We start from the raw sequence: 14,403 nt of genomic DNA, 5'->3' as shown, positions 1-14,403 counted from the left end.
TCATCTTGTTCTTGAAATCTACTTACTGCTCCCTTGATCTTATTCCCACCCAACTGCAGACTACTAACTTCCCATACTGATCCTCATGCCAGCTCATTTTGTTAATGGTTCTCTCTCTTCAGGTGGTGTCCTTTTCTCATTTAAATCTGCTGACACCACCCCTCTTCTTAATAAACCAATGCTTGAGCCCACTATTTTTGCAAGTTACCACTGTATCTCCAACCTCCCTTTCCTTTCCAAAATCCTTGAACGTTTTATAACTGCCCATTTTTCACAGAACTCCATATATGAATCCCTCCAAGTAGGTTTTCCCCTCCTGCCAAAGTACTGATACAGCTCCTATCAATGTTACAAATGATGTCCTATATATTTATGATAAAGGTAAACTATCTGACACTGTTCTTCATCCTTCTGTAGATTTGACACTGTTGACCACATCATGCTCCTCCAATGCTATTTTATTTTAACCGGCTGGGTGGAGTAGTCCTCGATTGGTTCCGTTGTTAGCTATCTTAGTTTAACATGATGTGGAGATTCCGGCGTTGGACTGGGGTGAGCACAGTCAGAAGTCTTACAACACCAGGTTAAAGTCCAACAGGTTTGTTTCAAATCACTAGCTTTCGGAGCACTGCTCCTTCCTTACCTGAGAAATGTGGCGACTCGGGGCTTTTCATAGTAACTTCATTTGAAGCCTATATGTGACACTAAGCGATTTTCATTTCATTTTTTTTATTTCATATGCCCGTGCTGCTGGGTTAATATTAGTGGCAGCAGAAAATGAAGCACTTCATTTTACGCTAATTGTTCAGTTAAGGGCAACTATTAATCAGCATGAAGATGGTACCCCCACCATCCAGCCTGATTAGACGACCCCCTGCCTCCAAACTCACGCCAAGTGAGGGTATAAAATTTTGTCATAATCGTGAGGCAGGTATAGGAATCCAAAAGATATAGGAGGCGTCTCAGTCATTGCATTCGTCTAACATGTTTGCGGTTCTTGCAGCTTGTGTGAATAGCAGAGACTGCAGGGAGGAGAAGCAAACTGAGTGGCACATAGTGCCAATCAAGTGGAGGCGTGAAATTGAATGCAGTAGGAGTAGAAGACAGTATAGTTTGGGGATAGATACTGTTCACTGCAACCAAGAGTGTGAAAAGGTTATGTTATATCCCTGGTCTCAGGGTTAGGGACATGTCTTTGGGGGCTGAAAAAATTGAGAATATGAGGGGAAGGATCCAGTTATTGTGGTCCACATGGATGCCAATGACATAGGTAGGATTAAGAAAGTGGTTCTGCTAAGGGAGCATGAGCAGTTAGGGGCTAAATCTAAAAAAAGCAGAACCATTTAGGAAGGAAAGAAAGAAAAATAAAGGATGTGGGGTAACTCTATTAATAAAGAATGAGATCAGTCCAAAGGTGAGAAATGATCTTGACTTGGAAGATCAGGATATAGAATTAGTTTGGGTGGAAATAGGAAATAGCAAAGGAAAGGAATCACTTGTGGGAGTAGTTCATAGACCTCTTACAGTAGTCATACTGTAGAACAAAGTATAGATCAAGAAATCATGGGGCATGTAATAAAGTACTGCAATAATCGTGGGCAATTTTAATGGTGAGTGTTTTTTTTAAATGTTAAGATTTTTAAAAACTAGTATCATAGAGTAGAATCATAGACTGCAGTACACTACAGTACAGAAGGAGGCCATTTGGCCCATCTAATCTGCACCAACCCTGCACCCTAACTAGGCCCAAGCCCGCACCCTATCCCCGTAACCCAGTAACCCCACATAACCTTTTTGGACATAAGGGGAAATTTAGCATGTCCAATCCATATAACCTGCACATCTTTAGACTGTGAGAAGAAACCAGAGCACCTGGAGGAAACCCACGCAGACATGGGGAGAACATGCAAACTCCACACAGTTACCTGATGTAGGAGTCAAACCCAGATCCCTAGCACTGCGAGGCAGCAGTGCCAACCACCGTGCCGTCTTAACTATTTCTAATGTTTGAAATTTTGAATTGCTGTTGTAAGATTGTGGTGCAGAGTGATGGAGGGTGGGGATTGGAAGAGCAGTGTGAGCCTTGCTGAGAGGGGATTGTCAGGAGTTTGGGGGTGTTGGGGTGAGCATTTTTGAAGGGGGTTGAGGGATGATGGGCATTGTCAAGGGTGTGGGGGGAGTGGTGAGCATTTTTGATAGTGGGGTGAGGAGTGATGAGTATGGTCAAAGGTGTTGGGGAGAGTAGTGAACACTTTTGGTCAGGGTCTGAGGGGTTATGAGCATTGTCAAGGGTGTGCGGGGGAGTCCTGACCATTTTCGGTAGGGGGGCTGAGGGATGATGAACATTGTCACGGCTGTGGTGGGGAAGTGGTGAGCATTTTTTGGTAGGAGATTGGGCGTGATGGGCATTGTCAAGGCTGCTTGGGGAGGCAGCAATGAGCATTTTAAGTAGGGGGTTAAGGGGTGGTGAGCATTGACAAGGGTGTGGGGGGGGGGTGGATTGGTGAGCATTGTCAGGGGGGTGGGAGGATGAACATTTTTAGGAGAGGAATTGGGGTAACGTGCATTGTTTGGGGGTGTGGCAAGTGAACATTGTCAGGGGTGCTGGGAGCAAATGTTTTGTCGGACTTTTTGATAGAGCTCCTGCTGTTAATTGCTCTCCTATGCCTGAGAATAAAACTGGGAGAAGGATGGTGTAAATATTTGGATTGCGATCGGGCATCAAGACCGCAAGAAACTGCAAGTGAACTCAGCCCAACACATCACACAGGCTTGCCATCTTCCCATTGATTCTGTCTACACCTCCCGATGCCTCATAAAGGCAGACAGCATTGTCAGAGACCCCTCACACCCAGGCTTTGTCCTCTTCCAGACCCTTCAAGCAGAAGGTACAGAAGTCTGAAGACCCGCATATCCAGACATAGGAACAACTTCTTCCCCACAGTTACTAGACTCCTCAATGACTCTCCCTTGGACTGATCTGTTCTCTGTCAGAACACTATTCACGACACCCTATGCTGCTCTTGTTTGGCCTTGTTCTGCACTGAGGGAGCGCCACACTGTTGGTGGGTCAGTGCTGAGGAAGCGCCGCACTGTCGGTGAGTCAGTACTGTCAACCAATCACTATTTGTTGATGCGCCACTGTCAATGTACTCTATCGATTATTCTTTTGTCTATTATTTCCGTACTGTGTATGTTCCTTTGGTCGCAGAAAAATACTTTTCACTGTACTTCAGTACATGTGACAAGACAATAAATATCAATCAATCAATTAATCAAAGTCCAAGTCTCCAACACCAAGGACAGTATTGGAAACATTCTCAGAAGGGCCTGGGCATTGTGATTCTGCCATTGGAAGTTTAAAATTCCCAGGGAAATATGACACATGTTGGGATTTTCTCAGGGTCGTGTCATGAGGATATTCCCCTTAGCATTGAAATTATGATTTTTCAACTGAATGGAAATTTTGCTATTTGAAATGAGACAGAACTAACTATTTAAAAATGCAAGGCCACCTTCCAAGGTGAAGGTGAAAAAGCAAATAAGACACTCAGGGGATTGTGATCATAGGGCCATTTGTTATTCAAAGACTCATCAAAATTTATCACTGTCTAAGGAAGAAATTTTAAAAATGCAAAGTATTGAAACAGTGGCTGCCAGAGACAGATCATATAAAACCTCTTGGAAGAGAGGTGAAGTATTTCAGACTGGGCTGCAGATACTGCAGAGAGATTGCAAGACAGGCTTCAGTAGAAGAGACAGGCTGAAGGCTCTCTCCCACTTTTGAGGCAAGTGTATATTAATCGGTTCAGAAGACAACTTTACAAGGCATATTCCAGCGAACTAACATCTCGTAGTAATCTTCTACATCTGACTGCATCCATGAAACCAATTCCAATTGGCTACAATGTTTAAACATTTATGCCTCAAGGACAATCAAAGGACACTTAATTGTATATCGTTTTAACTTATTTTATTGGCCTTCAACTTCCTTTGTTTCTGATACCCGTGTGTGACATTACACTTTTATTATTTTGTTCTCGGGTTGAGTGGTTAATAAATTAGCTCTGTTTTAAACTCAAGAAAATGGCGTTTGTTTGGTTCCTTATTGCTCCGAGGAGATTGAAGCGGGGAGCCAGGGTGGTACAGTGGTTATCACAGCTGCCTCACAGTGCCAGGGACCCGGGTTCGTTTCCGACCTCAGGTGACTGTCAGTTTGGGTTTGCACTTTCTCCCTGTGTCCGCATGGGTTTCCTCTGGTTTCCTCCCACAGTCCCACAGTCCAATGATGTGCAGGTTAGGTGGATTGGCTATGCTAAATTGGCCCTAGTTGGGGTTAAGGGGATAGTGTGGGATTTAGGTCTCGGTAGGGTGTTCTTTCAGAAGGTCTGTGCTGACTTGATGGGACGAATAGCTTCCTTCTGCAATGTAGGGATTCTATCATTCTATGATTCCTTCTCACTTGGTCATAACAGTCCTGATGTGCAATAGCAGTGAATGGCTCACCATTTGCCGCTGTTACCAATGGAAGGTCCAGGCCTTCCCATGATGACCACATAAAGATTTACATATTCAAGTGAATAGTTAGGCTCACTTAAATATGCCTGCGCCAGATTCTCCCAAGGCCCGGAAATAACGCTGGCACTTCGGAGGGGCCTCACGGTAGCATGGTGGTTAGCATCAATGCTTCACAGCTCCAGGGTCCCAGGTTCGATTCCCGGCTGGGTCACTGTCTGTGTGGAGTCTGCACATCCTCCCCGTGTGTGCGTGGGTTTCCTCCGGGTGCTCCGGTTTCCTCCCACAGTCCAAAGATGTGCGGGTTAGGTGGATTGGCCATGCTAAATTGCCCGTAGTGTAAGGTTAATGGGGGGATTGTTGGGTTATGGGTATACGGGTTACGTGGGTTTAAGTAGGGTGATCATTGTTCGGCACAACATCGAGGGCCGAAGGGCCTGTTCTGTGCTGTACTGTTCTATGTTCTATGTTCTAAATCACCATGACGCCTTTTAGAACTGGTCCGTACAAACGTGGATCAGGCGTAAAGGCACCTCGCTGGGTCTCCCAAGTCATCAGAAGCCCCTGGATGACTGGGCTCTGTGCAGGCTGGTACCCCAGCACTCCCACTGCCACCTGGGCAACTTGGCACTGCCAGCCTGGCACTTTGTCATTGCGACCTGGGCACCCTGGCAGTGCCACCCTGACCAACTGACAATACAAAGGTGCCTGGATGCAAGGTTTCCCATGCCAGGGATCGGACCTGGAGTGCCCTGTCCTTATAAGGTGGGGTGAAGAGGGACTCAAAAATTTCTCAACAAGTGTCTGTGTGAGTTTCCTCCAGGTGCTCTGGTTTCTTCCCACAGTCCAAAGTTGTGCAGGTTATGTGGATTGGCCATGCTAAATTGTCCCTTAGTGTCCAGGGATGTGTCGGCTCGGTTATGGGGATGGGGGGAGTGGGCATGGGTAGAGTGCACATTCGAAGAGTCAGTGCAGACCCGATGGGCTGAATGGCCTCCATCTGCATTGTCGGGATTCTAAGTAAGTTGGGGTGTTGGGGAAGGAGGGGTGGGGTACAGTCCCGATGGGGTCAAAAGATCAGGCAGCTTTTAATAATGACATGAAATGAAGGCAAGTGCGGCGTCGGCAGGATGTTACTCGCCGAGGCCAGAAAAAAACAGTTTGCTCACGGATTTGTTCTTGGTGCAGCAGGTGCCGGGAAACGCCCCGCTAAACATGCCCAAAATGTGTACTTTTTCCCATTAAATTTTGCCCTTTGTGTTGGGAGACTTTGAAATGTTTTTTTCACAGTCAATTTCATTCCCCTTTAACATTTTGAAGCCTCTGGGCATACTGGGAAACCTAAAAGGTTTGAACTGCATTGTTTATATTCAATTACACATTCAATTACCTTTTACAAGCATCAAGGATGGGTCTCACTCCTTAGGACACCCTGATCTCAAAATAACACTGAATGTTCCCCCCCAATCACTGCAAGGTACAGCACCCCCAAATCGCTGGAAGGACCCCTTCCCGCAAGTGAGCAACACCTCGTTAAGGGCTCACTAAATGTCCCCCTCTTCCCTGCCCCCTTCAGGCATCCCACCTCAATCTAACACATTTAGAAAGAACACCTGATCAAAAAACGGAGCACTTCAGAATTATTGAGCCTGGAAGAGCTATAAAAACAAACAAAGCTAATCCCTCCTGTGAAATAGTATAGACCTGTCAATCAAGATGCTTGTGTAAATGGAGCATAGAGCTGTATATGTGCTGTTTAATGGGAAATTATGTGTTAGGATTAAAAGATAGATGTAAGGTGATCTTGTTAGGTTTGAAGTTTAAGAGGTTTAAATATCGCTTTTCTTTTGTTTTAATAAAGTTTTATTTGTAAACATAACTAAGCCCTATTTCTTATACAGTCACTCCTTGAGCAAATCGATCTTTCTGCACAGTTTTAAAAATAAAAATAAAACGTTGCAGTTCTGGTACAGTATCTCAGCCACTGTTGAGATTGGACCCAGGCATCCGTAACACCTTAGAAACTCTTTGAGGTAGGTTGAACCCACACCAATTTTAAATTGATTGTTCTACAGCTGATTGTCAAAATGACTCACAGCCAAATCCCTCTTTGATTAGCTCTTGCTCCAGCGAGCTGGAAGTTATTGTGGAAGGAAAATCTAAACAGTGGACGTTTTTGTACTCGATACTTCTCCTTTGAATGCAATATTTTGATACTGTGGTCTAGAAATTGGATCCAGCACAACTCATGCTGCCCATGTGTCTGAGCAAATGGCAGGGAAATGGAAAATTAGCCTGCTCATCTCATTTGATTATTACCAATGAGCTGCAGAAGCCAGTGACAGATGCAGGGGTGGATTACTGCTTCTTGGAAGCATACAGATCTGCCTACGTATACAGCTACTAACGTCATATGGAGAACAAAAGAATCAGCAAGCAGTGACTGCCAACAGCCTGGGAGGAAGATGCTGGCTCCTCGTTAAGTCAGATTAAAAACAAAATCAAAATTTATTTTTCTGATGGCAACCTTTAAAAAACACTGGTTTGGCTGGCAAACCCCAGAAAATACTGATCATAGCCTAACCCGTGCCATAATAATAGTAATAATAATCTTTATTGTCACAAGTAGGCTTACATTAACACTGCAATGAAGTTACTGTGAAAAGCCCCTGTTCACCGTACTCCGGCGCCTGATCGGGTATGCAGAGGGAGAATCAGAATGTCCAATTCACCTAACAGCACGTCTTTCAGGACTTGTGGGAGGAAACCGGAGCACCCGGATGAAACCCATGCAGACAAGGGGAGAACGTGCAGACTCCACACAGATAGGGACCCGAGTGGGAATCGAACCTGGGACTTTGGCGCTGTTAAGCAACAGTGTTAACCACTGTGCTACCGTGCCACCCATTTGCGCTGCAGTCCCTGCTTCCATTTCATTTTGCTCTGATGGAACAGAAAAACAACAGACATTTTGATGATTCAGCTCCTTTCAATCAGAATTATGGTTCTCCAAATATGAGCTGTCCAAGATTCTACAAAGTTTAACATAACTTCTCCACTTATCGATTCAATCCCTTTAGAGTTAAACCCCAGTGCTGCATTTGTTTTCTTTAGTTGCCTTATTAACCGGTATTGTCTTTTTTTAGTGATTTGTGTCTCTGTAGCCTCACATAACACTGGTCCTCGAACCCATTTGGGCACAAAGGGAGGTATTTTATGCTCTGCCTTGTGGTGAGTTTGGAGGGTAATTAATTGGCAGGAAAGTGGTGAAGTGGTAGGTGGAGATCCTGTTACCTTCCCATCTTCATCCCAAACAAGTCCATGGTGGGATGTCTGTGGACGGCCTTCCTGCCCCGCTGTCAATTCAGACATTTAAGGAGCAATTAATTCCAAATTAAGGCTTCATCCTGCCACCGCTGGCATTAATTTAGCAGTAGTTGAACCTGACGCCAAGTGGAGATCTTGACATGAAAGCTTGTGCAGGGTTTGCCTGTGGTTTCCTGAGGCGGAGGCAGGGCCGTGGGGGACCCTCATTCAAATGAAACAGTGCAGCCAACATCCGCTGACCCCATTCCCCTCTCACCATCACTTACTTCTGGCTTGGATCTGAGATCCTAGACCTCGATTGGGTGTCATCCCAGCAACAGCTACCATCTCCCTGTTGGCACTGTTAAGCAAAACAGCCACTGGCCTCCGATTGGCCGGCTGCTCCTGCCGGGTGACATTTCTGCAGCTGGGATCCTGATCCTGTAGAAAGCCCACCAGTGACCTCTCAAATGCTTAATTGGCATGTAATAGCCCCAGCCGAGTTTGGAAGGTGCGGGAGGGGGATCGTATGATCAGGCAGGAGGGTGCAGGTTGAAAATCCTGCTGCCTTTTCACCCCTTCTAATCAAATCCCAGCCAGCCTTCCAGCCTCGGGTCTCATCTTACTGCCACTGATAGTCAACCAGCAATGGGCCTTGCCATCCGGGGAGGCTGCCTAGAAAACCCTGTCATGTGTGCCAGCAGATTACCAGAGCGGGTAAGACCATAAGACATAGGAGCAGAATTAGGCCACTTGGCCCATCGAATCTGCTCTGCCATTCAATCATGGCTGATATTTTTCTCATTCCCATTCTCCTGCCTTCTCCCCATAACCTCTGATCCCCTTATTAATCAAGGACCTATCTATCTCTGTCTGAAAGACACTCAGTGATTTGGTCTCCACAGCCTTCTTTGGCAAAGCGTTCCACAGATTCACCACCATCTGGCTGAGAAATACCTCCTCATCTCTTTTAAAGGATCGTCCTTTTAGTTTGAGATTGTGCCCTCATGTTCTAGTTTTTCCTACAAGTGGAAACATTCTCTCCATGTCCACTCTATCCAGGCCACGCAGTATCCAGTGAGTTTCAATCAAATCCCCCTCATCCTTCTAAACACCAACGAGTACAGACTCAGAGTCCTTAACCATTCCTCATACGACCAGCTCTTCATTCCAGGGATCATTCTTGTGAACCTTCTCGGGACCCTTTCCAAAGCCCAAAACTGCTCATAATACTCCAAATGGGATCTGGCCAGATCCCTATACAACCTTAGAAATACAACTCTGGTCTTGTTGTATATCCCTTTCAACATGAATGCGAGCATTGCATTTGTCTTCCTAACTGCTGACTAAGCCAGTTAGCCTTAAGAGAATCGTGAACAAGGACTCCCAAGTTCCTTTGTGCTTATGATTTCCTAAGCATTTCCCCATTTAGAAAATAGTTTATTGCTCCATTCCTCCTTCCAAAGTGCATAACCTCACACTTTTCCACATTGTATTCCATCTGCCACTTCTTTGTCCACTCTCCTAGCCCGTCCAAATCCCTCTGCAACCCCCCTGCTTCCTCAATATGACCTGTTCCTCCGGGTAGGGTTTTTCATTTATTGGCACTCTGTGCCCAATCAAGGAATGAGGATTGGCAAACACAGGAAATTATCCCACTGTCCTAGTTTCCAACACCCCTCCCCGTTATCCACCCTCCTCTTTCTGATTTCCATCCGCCTGCACTCACCTCTACCTGGAGGTCCATTGGCAATTCTCAGGGTAGGTTCCAATGTAGTACCAGTAGTGACCACCGTTCCTGATGGTGCTGCTGGTGCTGGAGAGTTGCTGGTCTCTGATTGACAGGCAGCTCCAGGAGTTAGGATTTCCATTCTGCTCAGGGTCAAATTTGTGGGAGACCCAACTGCCAGATAAATGGCTAATTGGAATTAAGCAGCATCACAGCTCTCGGATAAATGTGGCACCAGGTTCCCACCCATTTTCTTTTGTCATTCACCTTAAATCCCAGCCTTAATTTGCAATCAGTATGTGACCTCCTTATTCTTCATCCAAAATGTACCCCCTCATGTCTCCCTGCATTCAAGTTTGTTTTGTCAATTACAAACTCATTTCTCACCAGCTGCTCTAACAGTACCCAAGACTGTTATGGACCGCAGCGGTTCAAGAAGGCACCTCACCACCACCTTCTCAAAGGCAATTAGGGATGGGCAACAAATGCTGACCTAGCCAGCGAAGCCGACAGGCCATATAAATGAATTAAAAGATCAAAACCTTATCAATTAATTCCTATATTTTGTTAAAGTCCTCCATTGTATTTGCGATGTTCTCCCATTTCAGGCATCCTGGAAAATGCTGGAATCTATTATTAAGGAAGACTTTACAATGTACTCAGAAAAGCATAGTATAATCAGACAAAGGCAACATGGTTTTAAGCAAAATAAATTATGCTTGGCAAATTTGTTGAATTTTTTTTGAGTATGTAACTGGAAGGGTAAATCAAAGGGAAACCAGTGGATTTAGTATACCTGGATTTCTAAAAAGCATTTAGTAAGGTGCTACACAAAAGGTTAATACACAAGTTAAATGCTCATGGAGTCGAAGGTAATAGAGGATTAGTTAATGGGTAGGAATCAAAGAGGAGGGATTAAAAGGGACATTTTCAAGTTGATAAGGTATAACTCGTGGAATGGAGAGATGGTAGCATAGCGGTAACAACTCTTGACTAGGAATCCAGAGGCCCAAGATAATGTTCTGGGGACAAGGGTTCAATTCCCACCATAGCAACTAGTGAAACTTAAATTCGATTAATAAATCGGGAATTGAAAATGGTGACCATGAAACCATTGTCGATTGTTGTAAAAAGTGATTTGGTTTACTAATGTCCTCGAGGGAAGAAAATCTGCCATCCTTATGTGGTCAGACCTACATGTAACGCCAGACCTACATCAATGACTCTTAACCACTAATGTCCCTTGACTGCACTTGTTCTGACATTAATTATGATTATAATTCAGTACCTTCGTGAAGACATTTTGAAATTTCAAATATAATGTCTTGAAAATTAAGGGCGGGATGCAATTTTCAAAAAACTGATGGTAGAACTTTATAATAATAATCTCTATTAGTATCACAAGTAGGCTTACATTAACACTGAAGTTATTGAAAATCCCCAAGTCGCGACACTCTGGTGCCTGTTCAGGTACACTGAAGGAGAATTCAGAATGCCCAATTCACCTAACATGCACATCTTTCGGGACTTGTAGGAAAATCACGCAGACAGGAGGAGAACGTGTAGACTCCGCACAGACACTGACCTAAGCCAGGAATTGAACTTGGGCCCCTTGTGCTGTGAATCAACAATGCTACCCACTGTGCCACAGATTACTCAGTAACTGGTGAGCGATTTACTGTTCATGTATCTCTTTTTCACTCCAAACTGCTGCCCGTCTTGTACATCAATGACAACATGCGCCAGTCATTAATCTATCGTTATATTTTAAGTATGTTCTGATCAATTATCTTTTTAAATAAGTTACTAAAATATTATCTGTCAATGAAGGTAATTAAACTGCTTACCTCCCAGAATTGCTGCCAGGCTAGCACTAAGGCCAAACTCATTTTCAATGTATTTAGGCATAAATGTCACAAATCCAGTGATGACCAGTGCTTCAGAGATGCCTGCTATTACCAAGGCCATGAAAACAGGATTCTTCAACAACATCTATAAGGGAAGATATGTTTAACAGTTAGTGAGTCTAGGTTTCTGATGTTTCAGTAGAAGTCCCAGTCTAGAGCTGAACAATAGGTCTCAAGTTCAACCCCTAGTCTTCGAGTTGGCTAATCTCAGCCACAAGAGATGTTACAATTGATGGTCAACATCCTTAGCTGGAGAGGATTGAATCTGAACCTGAGTTTCCAATTCAGATTTTAACACATTACTGCACAATTTGCTGTATGGATTTCAGGCGAGGATAGAATTGGGTTCAGCGGCGATTCTACTACCAACATTTATTGTCTGGGCTCACTGATGAATAAATTCCATTTGGATGACGTACTGATGGCTGTGGAACTGTACCCCAACATAGCACAAGAACTTTAAGAGAACTGGGGTAAAGTCGGTAAGAAGGGAAAAGAAATACAAAATTAAACACAGACCCCAAAAACAAAATATTGGTTCCCTTATCGGAATTTTCTGCATTTAAGTCAGCCCTGGCTGAAAAGTGCCTGTGTTGCAGTGATCTTGATATGAGTGGAAGACCAAAAACAGTTTCATTAGCTTTGATATTGTTAATATTTGGGAGTGAATCTTCCTGGGAGTGATTTTGTCAGTATTCATATCACTATTTCCTGTTCTGGATCTCGAGTCAGGACTTTGCCATGGGATCTGGGTCCGCGGTATCAAAATTCACTGGGGGTCCAAAGCCTGCACTTGATTGCAGTTCATTTTCCCAGAGGCAGACACCTAATTGGCCGCCTTAAAGCTCAGAGCAGAATTAAGCTCTGAAGTCTTGGCAGCCGCACTGGCAGACATGGGCGCTCCTGAGACAGGTTGAGAATCGAGAGGATGCCTCAACATGGAGGAGCCCACAGAGGAGTGACATTTAAATAAGAATTCAGAGAGGCTAATCAGGCAGTCCCTTTGGATCAGACGGGAAATCTTTCTGGATGGTTCAATTGGGCTGCAGAGGTTTTGCCTCTGTTCATTGGGCAGCTAACCTACCTCCTTGCCCTATTTTGCGAATTTCCTCAGCAGTGGTAATATATCGGAAAGCCGTCCCAATGCCACATCCCGGTATTTACCCAGTGCCACCATCTCCAAACCCAGAATAATAATAATAATTGTAATAATTGCTTATTGTCACAAGTCGGCTTCAATGAAATTACTGTGAAAAGCCCCTAGTCACCACATTCCGGCACCTGTTCGGGGAGGCTGATACGGAAATTGAACCCGCGCTTCTGGCCTTGTTCTGCATTACAAGCCAGCTGTTTAGCCCACTGTGCTAAACCAGCCCATAATCCCAGAGCTAGGAAAATACTGCCCTAAATGTCAAATGTCACTGATGAAATCCACAGAAGCAATATGATGTAGTTTTATTAAATCATTGAAAATAATTTAAATCTCACTTCCAAGTCTAGATGGGAAAATAGAGACAAATCAGGACCTCCAAAAGAAATACCATGACCACCGGAACCTGAGAATGGCTTTAACCGGGTGACGCTGTGCATGTCATAATTTCGGCGCCAGCGCCCAGTGGGTTCCTGGGGTCCTGTTGGTGAGAACGAGAACATTTCGTACAAGGTCATAACCCAAGAGAAGACCATACAGAAATACGTACACCACCTCAAGGGCACTGAATTGCCTCTGAGGAAACCTTGCGAGTCGCATTGGTGCCTTCACCACCCATTGTACCACCATACTGTCAAAAGGTACAACCCACTGTGGGGCAGCATCCGAACTAACAGGACGATGACGATTCGACGTCGGATATGGACACAGAAGCTTTAGCACTGATGGACGATGCGGTGGTCAGAGCTGAGCCATCGTCAACAGTGACCCTTCGTTATTTACCAGATCCAAAATAGCCTGATCCCTATTGACAATATATTGCTCTCGGAAACTGTCCAGAATGCACTCAATAAATTCTTCCTCATGGCTACCTTTGCCAATTTGATTTTCGCGATACACATGAAGATTGCAGTCACCCATGATTAATGTACTGCCTTTTCTTCACATGCCCTCATTATCTGATTTATTCTCCGCCCTATATATAGCACCCAAGGCTGGATCGAACCTAGGTTCCTCGCGCTGTGAAGCAGCAATACTAACAACTGCACCACCGTACCACCCGCTTGTGCTGAATGCTGCATATATAACAAGCCAGAGAGGCTGACGTTCTGGCCTTTGCTTCCCTGGTAGCCCGGTGATGAATACTGTTAGCATGGAGGGACTCAAAGCCCCCGAGGGCTGAGGTATGGCTATCGGACATGGCGAGCTTTTTCGGGCTGGAGAAAGTCAAGTTCGCCTTGAGAGGTTCGCTATTAGGGTTTGCCCAAAGGTGGCAGCCATTTATTGACTTCTTCGCACAGGAGTAAGCGTCAGCGGGGAGGGGGGCTAGGGTAGACGAGAGTAGAGTAGGGGGATATTGAGGCAGGTCCTTGCGTGAACAGAGCCGTGGTTTGCACTATGTTTATTTTGTGTCTTGATTTCATTTTTTTGTACTGTACAATGTCACTTTTTCTATGTGCCTAAAATACCTCAATAAAATTGTTTGTTAAAAAAAATAACAAGCCATTATATGTGCCTTTTTAACCACTTTTTCTCTGATTGATCCTATTTGCTGCTTTTGGCAAAGTCTGTGCACAGTGAGGGAGGGCGGGGGATTATCTGTGCTCCCTGTGATGTGTTCCTTGACATTGGAGGACAGACGCTTTTGGCTTGCAGCGGAATCTTCTGGTCCCGCCACTGTAAATGGAATTTCCCATTGAATGCACCCCCACCACTCTGAAATCCGTGGTGTGGGATCGCCATCAGTGGGACCGGAAGATCCCGCTGGCGAGAATGACCAGAAACTTCCCCCCCTG

The 14,403-nt window shown here is 44.9% G+C and overlaps 1 protein-coding gene across 1 annotated transcript in view; it reads right to left on the bottom strand.

The window, feature by feature from the left end:
- LOC119970485 (solute carrier organic anion transporter family member 4C1-like) overlaps positions 1 to 14,403 on the bottom strand; it is a 265,140-nt gene that overhangs the window by 99,555 nt on the left and 151,182 nt on the right. The window contains exon 7 of the mRNA XM_038805185.1: positions 11,398 to 11,542. Coding sequence (XP_038661113.1) covers positions 11,398 to 11,542 — 145 coding nt within the window. The remainder of the gene's footprint in view (positions 1 to 11,397; positions 11,543 to 14,403) is intronic.

The sequence above is a fragment of the Scyliorhinus canicula genome, chromosome 8, assembly GCF_902713615.1.
Source record: "Scyliorhinus canicula chromosome 8, sScyCan1.1, whole genome shotgun sequence".
Lineage (NCBI taxonomy): Eukaryota > Metazoa > Chordata > Chondrichthyes > Carcharhiniformes > Scyliorhinidae > Scyliorhinus > Scyliorhinus canicula.
This window is presented reverse-complemented; position numbering and strand designations above follow the sequence as displayed.